Consider the following 20,910-nt stretch of genomic DNA (forward strand, 5'->3'; position numbering starts at 1 on the left):
TATATATATATATATATATATATATATATATATATATTTGTCATTGTTTAATATTGAAACAAACAAAAAAAAGTGCAGACTTCACCCTGTTGATACAAGAATGTGATGACAAGTAATTACATACAGTAGTTTGCAATAGTCAGAGATCACTCTTTATGTATTTAATTTCCAGTCAAAAAGACCATTAAAGTATAAGTTATTAATTTTTTGCATCAGGAAAGAAAACATGGCACTAAAGCCTCAACAACAAAATATAATTTTTTTCAGTATTTAATGTGCCCAAACTTTATTGCGGCTTCCATTCTTTTCAGGACACTTGCTTTCAGTTTTCAAAAATCTACTGAGATATTTTTACACACACTCAAAGTTCAGTTTTAGAAGTTAGTTGCATTTTCTGCTTCTCATGATCCAACAAATCCCAAACACTTTCACTGATGTTGAGGTCCGAACTCTGAGTGGTCTCTTAATTTTGCACAGTAGTGTATATTAGTTCTCACAGATAATCGTTCATTTTAGGTATTGATGTCAAGGTCTTTCATTTTTACTTGTTTAGTGTTTGTTATTTTGAGTATAATGCTTTAAACGCACAAGATATTAGTGGCACTTTGGTACCACAGGTACGCACAAGTTTTAGGAAGGAGTTTTAAGTTTTTTTATGATCAGGATGATCAAGCCTCATATTGAATTCAAACCTGTTTATGTTGCTTTGAACACAGTTAATTTGTCTATAAGTTTATTTTTAAAATCAACCTAATTTTTCAGTGATTGTTTATTACATTTTCTTAGCCTTTTCTCATAGCAGATGGATAAAAACTGTACATAAAATAACCAAAACACCTTTTTTTCTTCAGACCGAACAGATTTTAGAAGGTTTTAATTCAGTGAGAGGCTTATGTATGTTGCCTGGATTTCTCACTTGCTCTAAAACAGTGGTTCTCAAACAATACTTCAAGGACCCCCCAGATGGTCCCCATTTTTTACTGTGTCCCAATGGTTGGAGCAAAAATGTGAATTAATCTTGGGGTCCCTGAGGACTGATTTGAGAACCACTGCTCTAAAATATTAAGGTTCATACTGATGCAATATTGTTTAATTTAACTAAGTAAAAATAAGTAAAAATTTGTGTCTCTACTTTACTTGAGCATTTCTATCACTTACTTTTTACTTTAACTTCGCTTTCTACTCACTTACTTGTTACTGTAAATTTAGGCACCTCATCAGGTGGCAAATTGTTAGCTAATTGAAATCCTACTGGGTGTGAAACCAGGAAGGATGATTCAGTGAGATGCAAATTTCTACATGTCACCTGTGATTGGCTGCTGCCAAAGCTATCAAGAACCCCATCCATGTCCTTACTTTCCACTGTTTGACCTGGTTGGTTCAAAAAACATTTCTACAAAACAAAATCTGGCGATTCTATGGTTTTGCAGATGATGCATACAAGTCTAACATAAATAACACATCTCATTAACACGCAGTAAAGAACACCCTATTTCAAAAATTGAATTACGAACATTTTTTAAATACATATTTTTACTTTTTTGCTTTAAGTACATCTAGAAACATGTACTTTTATACTTTTGTTTGAGTACAGAATGTCTGTATTTCTGCTCTGATTACATCCCCTCTGATTATAAAGAATGGACAGGCACTAACAGGACAGCAAAACATACCTTTTACTCCTGTCTGGATGATTTTCTCATACTTTATTCTACTATTGCCAAGAAGCCTCTGCTAAAGTCACAAACCAATTACCAGTATGTAGGTTAGTTTTTACTGCAATCATTCATAGATGTGACCACTATACTGTATCTAATTCCATTGAAATTTAAATAAAATATTTATAAATTACTTACTAACTTGTCTTTGTCTCTTTTACATAATTTAAACTGTGGATATGATTAAGCCTATTCTTGGACTACAGTGCTGTTTCACTATAAAAAACTCCATTTAGTCTAGGGTCGTTTTGTTCAGCAGCTTGTATAGACACTAGGCCCAAAACCTTTAAATTAGGTAGGCGTTTCTTGGTCTTGCTCTTGGACTGAAGATCAGCCAAGACATGTTGTTGTCCAAAGTTCCTTTAGTTTGGAGACTAACTAATCATACAGAGTTAGGAGCCCCTATAAGGTGGTCTATTTGAGATTGCTTAACTCAATTTGAGACAAATGTCTAATGAGTTGGGCCTACAGTTTGCAGTGCTAACTGATGAGGTATACTCTTCCATTACTTTTTAGCTAGATTAGCCTCCATTGCAGACTAAAGAAGCACTGACTTCTGGTTCTGGCAGTATCTTAGCTGGTATTTTTTAACATTCATGCTAGCTAGGATACAATCTTTGAGGTAAAACAGCACTATTGTACCTCACTCTGGATAAAAGTCATAAATGTAAGTGTAAAGCAAACTAAACATGGCTGATAAGACTACATGTGGGGTAAGGTAAAAAAATTGTGCAAACTAGATTTTTACCATATTACTGGGGGCCTCCTGTGCTAGGACTGGGAAACCCTGGCCTAGCTCTAAAATGCACATGAAATCTGAACAGCTTTGCTTGTGTTTGGTTTAGTAGACTGCTGATCTATGAGGTGGCACTGCAAAATGATGCTTCCCCCATCTGGTAGGAAAAGGGAAAGGCGCTTTAGATGCAGGGCCAGATTAACGCTCCTCTTTCTCAGGTGTCCGTTGTGCTGTGGCGTAAACGTGATATCTGTTGCTCACTGTAGCTCAGAGGAGAACTCGCTCATGGAGGGCTGACACACTTGAGGTGAGTTCAAAATGTGTACCTTATTTTGATTGCTTTAAGCCAAGATTTGAACAGAGGTCTGAAAGTGTGTTTGGCCTTTGAAGGGGGGATTAAAATGCATGATTTTTACCACATGTTGGTTTGTGAATAGTAACAGAAATCCTTAATGAAGGCAAGCCACTTAACCTGCTGGAAACTCAATGCTGTGAAGCAGCTTTTTATATTCATGCAGTTACTATACTGTGCTGTTTCTTATGCAGTCAAAGCAAAGAAATGCATGTGCATTATGGCTTTGTAATGTGTATCGTCATGATTATTTACTTTATCATCTATACATATATATGTACTCATATGAAAATTTAGTGCATACCTTATAATAATTTCTTACATGTAAATATACAGGAAATTTTATTTCATTAGGTTAAATGAAGTGTGTTGATGATAAAATTGAATATATCCATGTGATGGCTGTGGGTGTTGAGGTGAAATCTGTAACCAAACTAGTCTTCAAACTATCAAAGTACAAGATATCAACTACTTGTTTGCACAAAAAAACCAAGAAGAAAAAGAATTTTTGTTACTTTTTAATTTATTCATACTTATTTTAATATACATTTATTTTCATGATGGTTTAGTGTTTGTACATATATATATATATATATATATAGATATAGATATAGATATAGATATATCTCACTGTTGTCTATTTTTAAAATGGTGACTTTATAGGAGAAGGAAAAAACATACTTTACATTTAATCTAAGTCAATGGAACCAGAATGTTTTCCAAGTAATTTTGGGCCATTTCTTTTAGTCCATTAATCATGAAATTTACATACAATGTAAAGGGCAACAGGTATTTTCAAATTATGTCAAAAACTGAAAAACATCAAAAATGGAAATACGAGGTTTTCTTCCGACAACAGCGATATTAAGTGGAAGATTTTAAGATTTTAAGTATTAAGATTAAGAAGTTTAGTGAACAACTTCAATTTATTTGAGTTTAACATCTTGGAAGAAATTATAACATATAAAATGTGTCAAATTTGCATGTTTTATTTTTTCCCCAATATCTTAAATTCTGCAAATAAACAGTAATTGTGCATTAAAATGTGTAGAGGTGTATTCTCTGTAGAGGATGTGTTCACTTATTTCCACAAAATCAACTAAACATGTAATTTGACCAGAGGCACCACACTACTGCATCCGACTGCACACTCATATATAATACTCATCAAACTCTGTATAAGCAGATTTGCTGTGTGCGGTCACTCTGCTGTGTGGTAATCTCTTGTGAATTTGCCTGAGATAACAAATAAATCATTTGCGGTTCTGGCAGGCATTTGACCAGCAGATTAATTATAGATTTCCACTTAGGTGAAACTCAATCTCTCCACTCCTCTCGCTCTCTCTTTGCTTTCGTTGACGACCCCAAAACATTCACTCACACACTGACGCACATACCTGACCCCCCGCAGTGTCCCAGCATGCAGCAGGAGCTGTGGCTGAGGGCCCAGTCTCAGGTGCTTGCCTCTCTGAAAGCAGCTTGTGCCATGAGAGCGGCCGCCTCACACCCGCTGCCCACGCCCCCGTCCCCACACGATCTCAAACGAGCTCTGTCCGGCAGCGACGGCCCCGGCCAGGCCCACAGCATCCCCAACTCACCCAGACCAGCACACCTCAGGACCCGCACGTCCAACAACACGTTCAGCAACAGTCCTGTGTTTCCACATAACAGAGGTCAGTAGCCTTCGATCCTGACCTTTGCTCTGCATTATATATACAGTCATGTGGAAAAGTCACCATATCGTTTATTTTAATTCCAATCAAAACAGCCCATAAGTGTAATTTCATTTTTCAGCATCAGATAATAAGCACAATAATGCATCTAAAATGGCTAAAGGAGATATTTCTGAGATTATAATAGGGCTGGGCAATATGATAATGTATCACAATACAATACAATACAATATGCTTTTCTGAACATATCATGGGTGTTGTCAGTACTTTTAGAAAACTGACCAACAACATGTTTCATTATAAAGAGAGCAAAATTAGTCCTGTTTAACTAGATTTAGTGTACCACAATATGCCAAATACTGAATAAAAATCATTGTATTTAAAGTTTTTTAATGTAGCATCATTGGTTCTTTTTTCTCTGTTCCAACTGATAAGATTTAAAAAATAAATATCATGACATTTCATGTGTTTATATTTCTTGAAGTATTGTAATATTATATTTTTGCCATATCGCCCACCTCTAGATTATATTAGGAGCTATAAATATTCCACTTGCATACGGAAGGACAAAGTCAAAGGAAAATAAGTGAAAAAAAAACACGAGTTTCCAAAACTGAAGTTGAAAAAATAATTAAAAGAGAAAATAAGACTACTAACAACCACCTGCAAGACCTGGTAGACCAAAAAAACTGTCGCTATCAAATAAACAGCACTTAAAGCTTTCGTCGCAGATTTCTGTGACAAACTGAAAGCAAGTCTCTTGAAAAGAAGCTGTAATAAAGGCAAAAAGTGGACACACTAAACACTGAAAATGTTATATGATTTTCCTCATCTTTAACCTTTATTGTGATTCATAGCCAAACCCAGATTTTGGTTTCTAGTTAGTGTTTATCTTCTGAACGAGTTAAACAGTAGATGTGCGTTGCTGTTTTTTTTAAATAGAAATGGCCAAAAATACAAGGTGGCTGCTTAGTAACCATATTTTTAAAAGCTGCAATGACCGCGTTTTAATGAAATCATGGATAGTTCATTGTTAGGCTTCTGTGCAATTTTCTGTTAAATATATATTTTCTATATACTATATTATATAATATACTATACTATAATATGTTTTTTTTTATCCTGATGCTGAACAATGAATAACTGAAATGAAGCACATGAATGAATGGTCTCTTACTGTTGTGCATTATAGTTTGTAGTTATATATTCAATTACACAGTAAGTTACACAGTTAATGAACATTTACATTTGATTTATACTCTGTATCAACAGGTCCGGGACTTCAAATTTGATCTATAATAGAAAATCTACTTTTCTACTTACAAGCACAAATATAGTCAGATTGAGCTTTAGAATCTGCACTTTCAACTCGCTTCTAGTATAATGAACTATGAATGGGAATTATTTACAATATTGAATGACAGTAAGTTTTGTTACTGCTGGTGATAATGTGACTTCTGCAGATTAAGCATCTATACTGGTATTAGGACAGCAGTACAGCCCACACCTACAGTACATGACCAAAACATCAGTAGATTCTCCGCTGCATTAGTGAACTGCACAATTCATCTGATGCGTACATCACAAAAACAAGTAGATCTGCCAAGATAACAAGGCTTTACTGAATGCCAGCCTATATAAGCGGTAAAAGCAAAAGGACAGTAAATAGAGAGCAAACAGTTTATATGAAGTTACAATGCATTTCCATCAACTGGAAAATGCTGGGAGAGGTATTGTGCTATATATATATATATATATATATATATATGCTATATATATATATATATATATATATATATATATATATGGTCTAGCTTTACTCATGCAGCCAAATCAGTTTTTGTGTGTAAATTAAGAAACTACTTGTAAATTGAGAATACATAATTGTCTGATGGTCATTCTGCATGGTAATGGAAATGGGAACTCTCTGTAAAAGCAGCTTGAAAGTAAACTCCACAAGTTTAATTTTCTTCTAGAAAATGCAGACAAGCACAACACAGGCGAGAGTCCCTGGAACCTGAACAACCCAGTGAAGGCCTCGAGAAGCCACCAGGAACTCCACAGAGAGCTGCTGCTGGCCCACAAGAAGTAAGAGCACCATACTCTTAAAAGTGATTCTTCAAGGGTTCTTTAGTAAAGACAGTGGTTCTATGTAGAACCATGAACACCCAAAAAAAGTTTGCATGCTTGAAGGGTTCTTCGCACGGTGAAATGGTTCTTCAGATTGACGGAGAATGTGTTGTATATGGTTCTATATAAAACCTTTCTAAAAAAGGATTCTATTTAGCACCAAAAAGGGTTCTGCTATTGTTACGATGTCAAGCTTGTACCAATAGAGGAAACCTTTTTGGTGCTATATAGAACCATAAGCATCCATCAATCTCAAGTGTTTATGGTTCTATATAGAACCATTGTCTTTACTAAAGAACCTTTGAAGAACCATAAGAGCACTACCTATGTTCACATAGGTTTAACCCCTTACATGGGGCCACCGGCAGGCCCAAAGTTTAATTACACACTTGTATAACCTAAGAATAGCTTAACCAGTTTGCATTGGAGTCCCTGAAGTCACTGAATAATAAGCCTTACTATGTAATAAGTCTGGGATTTTAAGGGGTTAATGCATCAGGCCTTTTCCATATGTAACAAAACACCAAGTTATACTGATGCTGTAGATGAAAGAGACACATGAAGTCCATTCGAAAAGGAATTGCCCGCCTTTTTATAAATCGCTGAGCCAGTGGAGTGAGCTCTGTGAAAAATTGATGACAGTCTCGTTCTCTCTCTCTCGTCTTTTGTGTCAGGCAGCTACACACGACCACATGGGCTGCAATCGTACACCCTCTCTCGCATGAGCGATAGCCTACTTGCCACGCTGTGTCAGCCACTGTAATGATAGACATTCACCCTATTAAGACTTGCTGGATAGCTCTTCTTTACAGCACTGTGATGTCATACAGAGAGAGTAGAAGCACTAGCCTAGAATAAAGCAACGCTCCACTTAGTCTTTAGAGAATTTACCTCTTAAAATCCCAGGCGTATTACATTCTAAGGTTTATTATTCAGTAGCTACAGGAAATGCAATTCAAGGGGTTAAATAAGTGATAGACAAGTGCTGTCAAACAAGGGCATTATGAATTTCTACCAGCAAATGAAGTCATGAGTTATAAACTCACTCAATTTTCAAAATATGACAGTACTAGTTTAAGAATTATTAAATGCAACAAATTGTGATTATTGTAAATCACTAACAGCAGTGTACTCATGAATTCCACACACAGTAAACTTACCAGTCTTGAATTAATCCCTCAAACTCTAGAGACCTGTATGTGGGCTTTCATAGCAGTTACACTCCTGATGTACTGTCACAACTTACACAATAGCTTCATAGTAATTACTGAAGAATGGGCCACAACAGACCTGTGTATAAAACATCGTTTAATATGTAGGGAATTGGGAAACACCTGTTTACTTCACTTGCTTAAACTTTTCAGACTGCTTCCCCAAAGAACCAGTCAGTCTGGGACTAAGTATGATGCTGCTCTGATATAAGCTTTCTGCATTGAATCATTACTTACAAATAAACAATGAGCTGAAGTAAAGTAATTCAGTAAAGTAACTATCAGTACTCTTAAGAGTCAGTTCAGCATACCGATGCCATTGAGAATAGAAGCCTGACAAACAGTTCTGTCAAAGGCAACTCATCTCGTACAACCAGTATCATGGACCATGTTGCTATGGATATTAAAAGAAAAAAAACTGGCAACCATACAGAATCTGTTTTTGTTGCTGCTGTTGTTTTTTTTTTTCTCATCAGTTTAGTTGTGGACAGTTCCAGCTGCTAGCTAGGTCCCTCCATCACAATATTTTTACCAAGCTGGGAGAATGAAGACGAGCACGTTTCCTCTGACACGTGTGAAGCACCACCACATCTTTTCAAACTGCTGCTAACACAGTGTCATTAGACAGTTCAACACGCTTGGAGGCGAACACTTACTGACAATTCTGTCATGTTAGCTAACAGATGCTTGCGTTGGCTACCATTGCACTGTGATAAGGGAAAAAAGGGAGGGACATCTTACCCACCCAGAGAGGGCCCAGCCAGTTACGCTCTCTTGGACTACCAGACACGGATGGCTGTGGCATCATTGGGTGTCAAACTCGCAATCTCCCTGGTCTGTAGGGCCACTCTGGAGCCCCAGCAAGTCCACTTGGCCTCGTCATTTCCCCTCAGGAGAATCCCTGGTGCTATCTTTGTCTACTTTATTAACTCAAGTAAAAATGAGCCCTCAGAGACCTGACGCATTTCCCTTTTCAAACCTGAAAATAATGACAGAAATAGCTGTTTAGGAACCATAACATTTAATTTGCTGGGCTTTCGGTTGCAAAATCTATCTGTTATACGTGACAACTGGTACAACCTTGATCACCTGACTCTGCTCCCTGGCTAGTTAGCATGCTAAAGTCTACATGGCTAAAAAACAATATTAAGAAAGGCACTACACCATGCCGAGTTTATAGCCAGGCTAAGCAATTCCTCACACATTTTATGCACATTATGTTCAGACTTTTAAAATACATTTTGTGTGGCAAGTTTGCATGGCTAGCCAGTTAGCTCACTGAGGCTAACCTGCGTACCATTTGAAAAAACCGCTCCTCACTGTCCCCTCGTCACTTTCTGACTTGAGTCACCACTTTTCTAACAGAGCCAGTTTAAAAGGGAGCCATTCCCATTTTTCCAATTATGTCAAAAATGTGCAAAACGCTAGAGGGCTTTAATATATGTGGTGAAGGGATCTAAATGGCTAAAAATTCAAAATACAACATGTTTTTAGGCATATGTGAACTTTTTAAATTCAGAAAGTAGAAGATATTCCTGTAAAGATACACCAGTATCTTTCTGTTTTTCTACAGCAAACAAGTTAGGACACTAGCATTACTGATATTGAGAACATCACTGGTGCAGGTCTGAGGCTCCTTGCGATACAATGTGATCCACCAGTGAGGCCTGTATAAAAGTGGATCTGGACGTTTTCTGGGCCTTTGCCACATTGGTCATGCTTGTGTTCATAAACAGCATCAGGTCATGTTCCATGTGGAAATACCAGCTTACTAGCTGCCTGGGAGACAGGGAGGAGTTTGGTAGACTGGTAGACCGAAACCAATGAGTCAGAACAGTAGCAGCAGAGCACTGAGTCTAACCTCTGGACACGACACATAAAAGCAAACAAAACATGAACATATTCATCAGTGGGCCTCTGTTGGAAATCTCCAAAAATGTATTGATGGTTTAAAAAAACATCATGCGCAGAACATCTGAACCAACAGATCAACCCTCAAACCCAGCAAGCACAGAGGTTTTCTAAGGATTTGGCAGAGAGCGTTTTTCAGGCATGGTAAGAGGCATACATGGTGCAAAAATAGGTTTTATGTCCAACAGCTTGCTAACTCCTCCTGCCTAAAGGCCTGCTTGAAAGAAGGTAAATCAGATTTTTCCTAAAAGCAACCAAAGGAAAAACATAATCGTTATCCCTGTTTTGATATGTTTCTTGAGTTTTGGCTGCTTGGAGCAACAGGAAGCTGACAGTGCCATATACAGAGTTGGAATAATTAATAATTTAAAAAGTAGTGATGACTAAATACTGAATACACTGTCCTAAATGTATTCAGTAACATATTCTATTATAGTACATAACAAAATAACATATTTAGAATATATTTACAATAAATCTCAGGAAGGCACATTCAAAATATTTGTCTTTATTACACATTGTTCCTCGCTGTTACTGGATGTCAGTTTTCTTTATGTAATAATTTGGGTTTTTTGAAACATGTTCATGAAAAATAAAAAAAGTCTACTCAGGCTTAGCAGAGCTCAGTTACACTGAGATTAATAACTGATCATCACATTGGTTTATCAGTCTACTCAGGCTTTAGCAGAGCTCAGTAACACTGAGATTAATCACTGATCATCACATTGATTTATCAGTCTACTCAGGCTTTAGCAGAGCTCAGTTACACTGAGATTAATAACTGATCATCACTTTGGTTTACCAGTCTACTCAGACTTTAGTAGGAACTTCGATGTTTGTAAACAAGCCATTAATTAAAGACATCCTCTTCAGTATTCTATATATGATTGCTACATGCCCTGCACTGATTCTAAAATAGTTAATAAATAAGCACTGATGGTGTTTCAAGATGGTGTATATATAAGTATTTTAAAAGTATTCTCATATTATCACCACAACCCTGACTGTATGTCACCTTTGCTAGTTCTTTTAGGAAGAGATAAAGATCTTTCTTTATTTGATAATGCTCTTTCTTTTAATTTTGTAATGGAAATGAGTTAGCTTTTAATGTAAATAGGTTAACTCACTGTGGATGTTAAGCATCATCAACTTTCGTCTTTCTTTCTGTCATGCTTCTAGTTTGCCTGATTGTCTCTTGTGATTTGGCTCTTTGGGGAGGGCAGGGGGCTGGTAGTGTGCTGTAAGCCTGAGCTCCAGACGGTTCTGGAGAGGCGCAAGAGGGAGCAGGCACAGAAAGAGGAGGGCGAGAGGGACAGGAGCCCTCTGGAGCAGGTCCTGCTCAAACGCCAGCAGAAGCACCAGGAGGTGATGGTTAGCACCGGCTTCAGTCCTAATTCTAAACAAATCATGACTGTTTGTGTCATGTGACACTTTCACTACTTTTCAGATGTTTGGAATCACTGTTTTTAATATAAAAACAGTTCTATTGGCTTTTAGTACACTGTAAAAAATTAAAACATTCTACACCCATCAGCCAGAACATTGTCACTGCGGTGCTGAGAACGATCCACCACCCAAATAATGCATGCTCTGTGGTGGTCCCATTCTTAGCACTACAGTAACACTGACGTGGTGGTGGTGTGTTAGTGTGTGTTGCACTGGTCTGAGTGGATCAGACACCTCAGTGTCACTGCTGGAGTCCACCAACCAAAATTATCCAGGCAACAGCGTCCTGGGGACAGCGTCCTGTGACCACTGATGAAGGCCTAGAGGATGACCAGCATAAACTGTGCAGCAGCAGATGAGCTATCGTCTCTGACTTTACATCTACAAGGTGGACTGACAAGGTAGGATTGTCTAATAGAGTGGACAGTGAGTGGACACAGTGTTTAAAAACTCCAGCAGGACTGCTGTGTCTGATCCACTCGCACCACCACAACACACACTAACACACCACCACCACGTCAGTGTTACTGCAGTGCTGAGAATGATCCACCTCCTAAATAATGCCTGCTCTGTGGTGGTCCTGTGGGGGTCCTGACCATTAAGAATAAGGTGAAAGGGGGCCAATGAAGTATGTAGAGAAACAGATGGACTACAGTCTGTAATTGTAGAACTGCAAAGTGCTCCTATATGGTAAGTGGAGCTGATAAAATGCACAAAGAGAGTAAAACAAGGAGGTGGTTTTAATGTTATGGCTGATCAGTGTGTATGACTACAGAATAACAAACGAGTTGTAGATGATTCTATAAAAACTGAAAAAATGGTGATCAAACCTTAAAACGTAACTTGACAAGAAATTGCTCAGAAGCTGTATAAAAATGATTAGATCATTTCACACCAACTGGCAGGTATCATGTATTTCCATAAATAAAACAAATGTCAAGCAAAAACTTGCCTGAATTCATGCTAATTCAGTATTTCTTTTATCAAAGCAGGATACTTGTTGCGTGATATATATATGCGTCATTGTGTATCGTCCAACAACCAGAAATGGAAGAATATATTACCTCTTATAAACCTTATAAAAGTTCATTTGGAAATCCACTGCCTTTCTATTTATAGTTTACTAATTCTTTACATTGTGCTTGTAAGTAAAATACCTCATGTTCAAAAAGCTTATTAAACCATCATAGCACATCTGTTTTCTAAGCCTGTGCAAAGGTTACAGCATGTTTTGTGTTTTGTTTTTTTCCAGTGTGTTAAACTCATCAAATAAATAGAAACTGTGCACTAAAATCTGCATAAAATACCATTTTAAGTGTATCTGTTAACTTCCTTTCACTCAGAAAATCAACAAAATGTAATATTTGACCAGGCGTGTTCAAACTTTTGCATGCAACTGTATGTGTATACCCAGTTAATATTTCAGCTCCATGCTGTCATATTGTAAGCAGTTAGACTCAACATTTAAGTTGTGATGTAGAACCTGGTGGACAAATTTAAAAAATGTATAACTAAAAAATGATTTGGACACAGCTTTGGAAATCAGGAAAATCCATGGAAATCCATGATGTGACCTGTCCTAATATAATGTACAAGAGAGTAGACCTATATTTTAATAACTTCTAGTTGTTCTGAAAAACAATATTAATAATCCAAATATAATAGTGATTATTAATACCACAGGTGACTCCAAACGTCTAAACTGTAGTCTGTGTTGTTTCATGATATACACAAGTATTGAATGTTTTATTGAATGGTTAAAGACCACAAGTTTGACCTAAACATTCTCAGGAGAAACTGCAAGTAAAGGAAAACATGAAGAAAATGCTGCTGTGATGAAACTGGTTCATACACTAGATAAAACCTCTGAATGTACAGATGTGTTACAGTGCTTGTGTGATTTGATTGGACAGAGGGAGAAGGAACAGGAGGAGAAGATTCGTGATGAGATTCAGCTTCTTGAGTTCATCCGCGTGAGACAGAACTTGAGAAAAGTCCATTCGGCTCTACACAAGAACATCAACTCCTGAAGCTGGTCAATAGCAGAAGCTGGCTGTGACTGGACAAACAGAATGGACATGCAACAGCCACTTCACACTGGCAGAAGAGGGTGTTTCATGCTCTGCCTGCTGCTGTAATTACTAAGCTGGAAACCTTGTTTGTGGCTTGCATATGTTTATCTATGTGTTAGTCAATCAATATCATAGTTTAAAATACTCCACTACCATCTTTTAGTCTTTGTGTTGGTAATAATATGATCAGCTTAAGTAGTATGTCTTAAGTATGTGTATGTGTGCAGTCACATATCAGTGGTGTAAAAGACCTGCCTCTTTTGTAACTGTCTGAATTTAGAGCTTCTATATGTTTTTCTGCTTTAGAATTGTTTTTATGGAAGTTATTTCACTGTGGATAATAAACATCTATTTGGATCTGTATTTGACAGAAGTAATGATGCTGAAAAATCTAGGCCCTTATATGCATTATATGAATTAAGGCCTAAAGCATATGAATACAGCCTAAATAAATAAACAAATAAATAAATATTTAAAAACTGCAGTTCAGAAGTTTAGAATAATTTGCCATTTAAAGCTACACTTTTAGGGACTTCCATTTTGAGGATTTGGAGACCTCTCTGGTGGAAATGTGTAATTGTACACAGCATCAATCACCTTCCCTGGGCGGATGAATCTGATATCTGCGAATGCGTTGAAAGAGAATTGAAAGAGAACTCAGTCAAAACTTGATGAAGGACGTGTCTTCCAAGGATGTAAGTGAATTGTCATCGTTTCATCAGTGTAGTTTTGAATTTTGAGACTTAAACATAAGTTATACTTTACTATGTAAAGACAATTGACGTGGTCCAAAAAACTCCAGAGAAATCCAACTTTGACTTTCCAGCGATTTATTTAGGCTTTACAGGGTGACTTGCAACAGCACACGCACACCCTATTTTAGTTCTTCTTTCAATTTTTTACATAGTGCAGCTTTATTTTTAATTCATGTACAATAATAACTTGTACAAATGTGCATTTAAGTATATCTTAAATACAACCTACTCACCAAAAAGCACTTTTAGATGTTTTATTTAATATTTCAAGAATTCTGTTAACGAGAAGTGAATAAAATTCATTATACAATAAGTATTTATTTACATTCATTTTTGCTGTTATCCGCATTGAAACTTGATCTCAAAATTCTGAATGTGATAAAATCTTAATATTAATTTTTATGACTTTTTTATATTCTTGATGTCCCATTTTTTCATTGTACTTCAGTTTTTTAGTATTCTACTAATTACCTTAAACTTAATATGTATAGGTTTTTCATTTTACAATCATTTTATACACTTGTCTGCATCCAGGTTAGCTTTTATTATTTATTATGTTGTTGAAAACAGCAATTCCAGACATCTGAACACTTCTGAGTGTATTTAAAGTTTGCTAGTTGACACCTTCAAAACATCGGTGTAGTATGAGAAAGACCATATGACTGTATGAGGAGAGTGAACTCTGAGAACTTGGGCTGCAGTTGTGAGTGGTTTCTGCTTTAAGCTATAAGACTGGACCCAGTCCTTTTGATCCATGGAGGCAGGCCTGAGAGAGGACTGAGGAAAAGGGAGAAGGAGGGGTCTCCATAACTCCACAAGGGCATCTCCACAACAAGATCTCTGCAGCCTTTTCTGCATCTACAGTCCTCCAAACCTGCTGGACAAAATAAAAGGTCATTAAAAGCATTTGCAAAGTACCTCAGTAAACAGGTCGAGTCTCAGGACTTATAAACATGTAAAAGCATTGTAAACATAACGATTGTATATTTGAGGGGTGGGTTGTTGTTGCTGTACTCCAAACTGGCCTGCTAGATGGAGGAATTCTTCAGTGAGATTATAATACAGTTACTACAATTGATAGCATTCAAGAGAAGATACTTCATAGGAATAATAATAAAAATTCAAACATAAAAAAATCCACTAGATACGACAACAATGTGTACAAGTTTACTTTCACAATTGAAATGAATACAAAGAATATGAGTGTCAATCATTATGCAATTATAATGTAGTAACTAGGCTGAAGCTCCATATAGTACAGCATAAAATTTAAATGATACATATATAAACATTTATATAACTATCAACTGTTCAGTTTCTTTAATGTTTTTGTTGCAAACTAAGTGACCCGAAAAGGTAAAAGAAAAAACTCAGTGTTTGTCAATGTGTTGGTGAAATGAGATAAAATTACAAAATGTTATATTTTGTAAATTCTGTATTTATTTTAATGATTTGCGTTAAAGTATTTAGTCTGACAACAGTAAAAGTGAGAAAAAGTAAAAGTGAAGAAAAAACATTTATACATTTATTATCATGTCTTACTGTGTCGCGGTAAAGAGAATTTGGTTACAAACTACACAAAAAAAACTAAAATCAGTTTTAAATCAATTAAATTAATCAGGTTTGTCTTTAAAAATCAACCAGCCATCACTGTTTTTATATGCAAAAAATAAATTATTAAGTTGGAGTTTTTGTTTGAGAGAATACCTCTTATATAGTCATGGTTCGTTTGTTTATTCTTTAATATTTCCTCACAATAACTGAACATTTTCTGACTGACTGACAGCACAACAGCAGCATCAGTCTGAACTGCTGAGTCTAAACTGGAGCTCTGGATGTCAGCTTCATGTTTGGAGCTAATACCAGGGAAAAGACTAGAGCTGTGAGTAAAATTACAGCACACAGCATTCAGTGTTTTAGCTTAGTTCATTTAACCACAAAGTCAGTTCATGATTTTATCCTTTTTTGTATGTCCTATGTTGTTTCTGTTGGTTTGCCCAACACTTACACTTGCTTAGGGCGAGGTGTAAATATTTACTACCAAATAAAATCAACCTAAAAACTAGTGGTGCAAAGAAATGTGGTGTAACCTGATTTAGAAATGCATAAACATACAGCTGGTACAGCCATCCACTGTAGTCTTACACTGAATTTGAGTGGAGAGGTGAAGAGATTCATGCAGATTCCAAGTGTTTCTCTGTGTCTCTACCTGTAAAACAGATTAAAAAAAAAGAAAAATCAACAATCACAGTGAGGGGGAGGTCTCAAAACAAATGATGCAGTAATTTGGACCAATCACAGTTAGGGGGTGGTCTCAAAACAAGTGATGCAGTAATTTGGACCAGTCACAGTCAGGGAGAGGTGTCAGAACAAACCATGCAGTAATTAGAACCAATCTCAGGTGGGGGAGGCCTTAAACACTTTTCTGTTTGGAGTATACTGCTGGCTAAACGCTGACCAACAACACTCACTCTTTCTGCTGACTATGATCCAGAGCTTCTGAGGCTGAAAAAAGGAGAGTAATTCAAAGACACTGACTTCAGAACATGACATGGAGTGTGGAGACTTGTTTATAAAGAATAAATATGGAGAAATTTAGGAAATGACAGAAAAAAAGAAATGAAATGGTGCTCTGAGTTGCTTTACCTTGTCACTCATGGCCGTCAATAAAGCTTCCTGTTGCCTGGCTCAATGTGAACTGCAGTGGTGAGGCTCCATCACACCGACGTATAGAAACAGAGGAAGAAAAGACAAAAGTGTGGAATCAGGTGGACTGTATTTGACCTCCTCATCTCATCATACAGTTCTATAATAATGAATATAGTAAAATGTGTTAAAGTTGATTTAGTGGATCATTTACTTACGGGTGGTGGTGGTGGAGACCAGTCAGTCCAGCAGAGTTGATGCCCTACTGGACTGACTGGTGTCGCTAATAGATGGTGGAATAAAACGGAGGACATCACTGGTCAGCGTTCCTTAGCGTGCAGCATCAAATGACAAGCGGCAACCACTGCAAATACAGAGACAAAGAGCTGAGGCACCACATTATACATATAAAACATGCTACATATTTACTGGAGAATTTATCAAAAGTCTTCATTTTTTTCAGTATTAATGCCATTTAATACTTTTAATGTTTACACTGACAGTGTTATAATATCAAACTGTCTAATACTCTGATGTACCAGTGTTTTGGCTCAAACCTAAAAAAACAAAAATAGACTTAAATGGTTAAATAATATCTAATACATAGTCCTTTTATCAGAGGACTTTTAAATTGTACAGGACTCACAACACATCAGACACCATACAAGACGACTGCAGATCCAGTGGAAACCCTGCAAAGAAACAGTGAAAGAGTGGAGAGAGAAAGCAAACATCATTTAAAATACAAAATGCTAATATCATGTAATAAAACAACGCTCAACAATAGAAAGCAAACTGAAATGAACCTTACTTTGCCTTACCTCATATAACAAAAACACACAAATACAACTAAAACAGCTCTTATACAAAACTGATTAAAATACTAATAATACATTTATTTACAGTGAACAGTCTTAAAGGGCCCATATCATGATAACTGAATGAAAGAGTTTGATGTAGTACAGTTAGTTTTAAAACGTACCATTCACTTCCCAGTCCAGACGGTCCATTTATATAAACTACAGTGAAAAAACAGCCTGATTTTAAATCATCGTATCTGCGATTTCACAATAAACAGCGCATTTACATACATGTGCCTGTTCAGCCTACAGCAGTTTAGTCCCGCCCATTTACGCTGAAGTTATAAGAAGTGTTTCAGACAGACTGCTTTTTGAACTAGGCACAATAGGAAGAAGCCAATCTGAAGACAGTTCATTTACATATATCTGTCTTAAAGGCAAAGTAACAAAAAAGCCTGTTTAATTCTACTGGACAAAGGGAGGTTTGAAAATGGTAATGCAGAAATGAAATTTTGGCACAGAAATATTAAAAGTGGAAAAATGTAGGATATGGGCTCTTTAAGGAGTCTTAACATTAAATATATTTAAGTAAAACATTAATATTAATGGTGAAAAAGAGATAGTAGGGAAGGTAAGGAGAGGTGAAATCTGAAAAGGAATTTAAAAGAGTTCTGGCTCGATGTTCTTCAGCCTGTCCAAGAGCTCGTCAAACTGGTCCACAACCAAGTTCCACACAGCTTCGGCCACAGACTCAGGATGCTCATACACAGACTCCCCCAGGGCAAAGATGTCCTCCAGGAGGCGCATCATCGCATTCTGAGACACAGAGAACAGAGATGGTTATTAAATGAGGAAAACAAAACGTCTCAAAACAAATTCTCATAATTTCTGCTCTGAATGTCTGGAGGAGAGTTGTGATGTTCACTTGTGTTGTGATGGATTCTGAGTTTTACCTGGATCATGAGTCTGTATTGCTCGGCTCTGGGTCTGCTCTGCTCGGTGGACACAGAGAAAGAGGAGATCATGACCAACAGATGGTCAAGAAATCCTCCTGGCGTCTGCAACAATGTGAGAAATGATAGAGAAGTGAGCAACGCTGGTTAGTTCCTCTGGACACTTATGTATCAACCCCCTTCTAGAGTAAAGTTTTTGGTTGGATAATTTACCGAAAATGACACCAGGATGCTGCAGCTAAATCAGCGTTCTGTTGCTCCATACTGTCTAAACCCTGATCTCTAGGACACAACACACACATTCCACTCTGAAAACTGTAAAGATTTCTTACTGGACAGATCTGAGGCCTCACTCCACACTGAACTCCAAAGATCACCACTTCATAGACGATGTCTATGAAGTTGAAGTGATGAATCTGAAAGTATAAAGAAACATTAGTGTTACAGAACAGAAGTGACACCAAGTTTTAGGTTACAGCCTAGTTAATTGAACTCACCCCAATCTGCGCCAGCTCCACTTCAATTCCTTCACGGCAGGAAGGATCCTGAACCAACGCCAGCAGCCAATCATACGCCTGCTGAAAGGCAGTCAGATCCTGCAGGAAGAAGAAAGATATTCAAACCAATCATTTAAATCAGATTATACTAATTTACAGGCTTCATTTGTTTTAGATCATGATCATGTAATTACCCTGGCATTCAGAGTGGCGAGGTCACCAAGAATCTTCCTGCCAGTCTCACAGACGTCCTTTCGGCACTCTGCGTTGTTCAGAATGATCTACAGAAACGGAGAAATGGGTGTCAGTAAAGGAATGATGACACATCATTATTTAAAGATTTGAGGTGTGTAAAAGTAGTTCTATGCAGTCCCACTTACAGTGAAGGCCTGGCGCAGAGCGATCAGTTTAAGAGGAAAGTTGTCAATCCTCTTAATCCGTGTGTAGGCACTGTGGAAAAGGAGTACATTTTACATTTGCACATTAACCAAATATCTTTCAGTCAAAATGAACAGAAACACCAAGATTCCAATTACTAAGAAAAGGATTAAAGCTGATGTGGTACTCACTGCAAAGCGGGCACCTCTCTGTCCACATCTGCACTGCCTCCAGCTGCCTGTAATACCAGCCAGAAAAGTTGAATACCAAATACTAAACATCCGTTACAGCTATAAAGAACTTATTACACCTAATAACAGAAGTTAGTTACCTCAGGAGTGTCCTGAGGCTCTGGTTCACAGAGAAGGACTTCTGACCACGAGTGTGCAAAGTCACGCCACTCATCATGTCCGATGATAAGGGACTGATGAGTGTAGAACACCTCCGTCACCTGTAGAACACATACTCAGGGCATAATGTCTTGTGCTCAGATGTAATTCAATGTATGAGCTTTTCAGGGAATGTTCTACAACAACAGATGTGTTGGTATCTACTAGAAAATGCTTAGGTTACCTGAACACCATCAAATGTTTTAGGGACGTGGTGCTCAGTGAATGCACAAGAAGCCACTCGAGTCAGGAGACCCTCAACACGCTAAAAAGACACAGCATGTTATCATGAGAGTCAAGTTCTAAGAGAAGGCCAGACCTGAACATAAACATGACTGAAACGTCTTACCTCAGCGAGGGTGATCCGTGCCGCTGATGCGTACCAAATGGGGCACTGTGAGAGAAATTCAAGTCTTTATATAATAATATGAAGAATAATCCTAACAATGTTTACCATATACAACAAGGCTAATGGAGATGACTACAACAGGGAGATCTGTTCTACCTGAGAAGATGACATGAAGAAATCGTTGGTGAGGATCCACCACGAATACGTCACTGCCCCCCGCATCAACAGCACATAGTGCCGCCTGACACAGATCCTCTGAAAAATACACACACATGCAAATAAGACACTATGAAGCTGCAGATATGAGTAACAATACTAAACGTGTTCTTGAACAGAGGCAGAAGTGCATACCTGCTGGTCACGGTTGTGCCAGGATACGTAAGAGAAGCGCAGAGTCCAGAATGAACTCTGCACCTCCTTGAAGCAGTGCTGCAGGATAAGCTCCTCCAGAAACTGTCTGGGACACTGTAGTGAGATACCATCATAGAAAGCAAGCTATTCAGTAAATTTGTAAGTATACATCAAAATGTTAACATGAAAGACCTTATTCATTAGTTTGGAATTTAGTATAACCATAATATTTACATTAAAGTGCTCATATCCTGTATGAGGTCCTCTAATGTGTGTGTGAGGTTATGTACAAGACCATTTTCCATCCTTTATACCAGAGTATTGAACAGGCTGTTCTTGTTACTGCGCCTTTAAGACTGGTTTATGTAAATGATCTCTGTGATCATTGGCTACCCTGTGTTGTATCTTGTTCAAAAACCTATTCAGGTGGAAACACTCTTTCTAATGTCAGCGTGAATGGGCGGAGCTAAACTGCTGTAGACTGAATATTCCACTGTAGTCGTGCGTCATTCTGTAGTCCGTGTTATGCCCATATTAGGAACT

General features: G+C 37.4%; 1 protein-coding gene across 1 annotated transcript; it reads left to right on the top strand.

Annotated features, from left to right (window-relative positions):
- Positions 1–4,226: 4,226 nt before the first annotated feature.
- si:ch211-218o21.4 lies at positions 4,227–13,333 on the top strand. Its single transcript, XM_036579744.1, has 4 exons — positions 4,227–4,479; positions 6,456–6,567; positions 10,955–11,096; positions 13,091–13,333. Exons 1-4 carry the CDS (start codon positions 4,227–4,229, stop codon positions 13,205–13,207), a joined length of 624 nt encoding a protein of 207 aa, XP_036435637.1. The 3' UTR covers positions 13,208–13,333.
- The last annotated feature ends 7,577 nt before the right edge of the window (positions 13,334–20,910 follow it).

Source organism: Colossoma macropomum, unplaced genomic scaffold (assembly GCF_904425465.1).
Source record: "Colossoma macropomum unplaced genomic scaffold, Colossoma_macropomum, whole genome shotgun sequence".
In the NCBI taxonomy this organism is placed as follows: domain Eukaryota; kingdom Metazoa; phylum Chordata; class Actinopteri; order Characiformes; family Serrasalmidae; genus Colossoma; species Colossoma macropomum.

Coding starts and splice junctions, on each gene's coding strand:
- si:ch211-218o21.4 (XM_036579744.1), top strand. CDS start 4,227: ATGCAGCAGGAGCTGTGGCTGAGGGCCCAGTCTCAGGTGCTTGCCTCT. Junction 4,480..6,455: donor TGTGTTTCCACATAACAGAG/GTCAGTAGCCTT, acceptor ATTTTCTTCTAG/AAAATGCAGACAAGCACAAC. Junction 11,097..13,090: donor GCCAGCAGAAGCACCAGGAG/GTGATGGTTAGC, acceptor TTGATTGGACAG/AGGGAGAAGGAACAGGAGGA.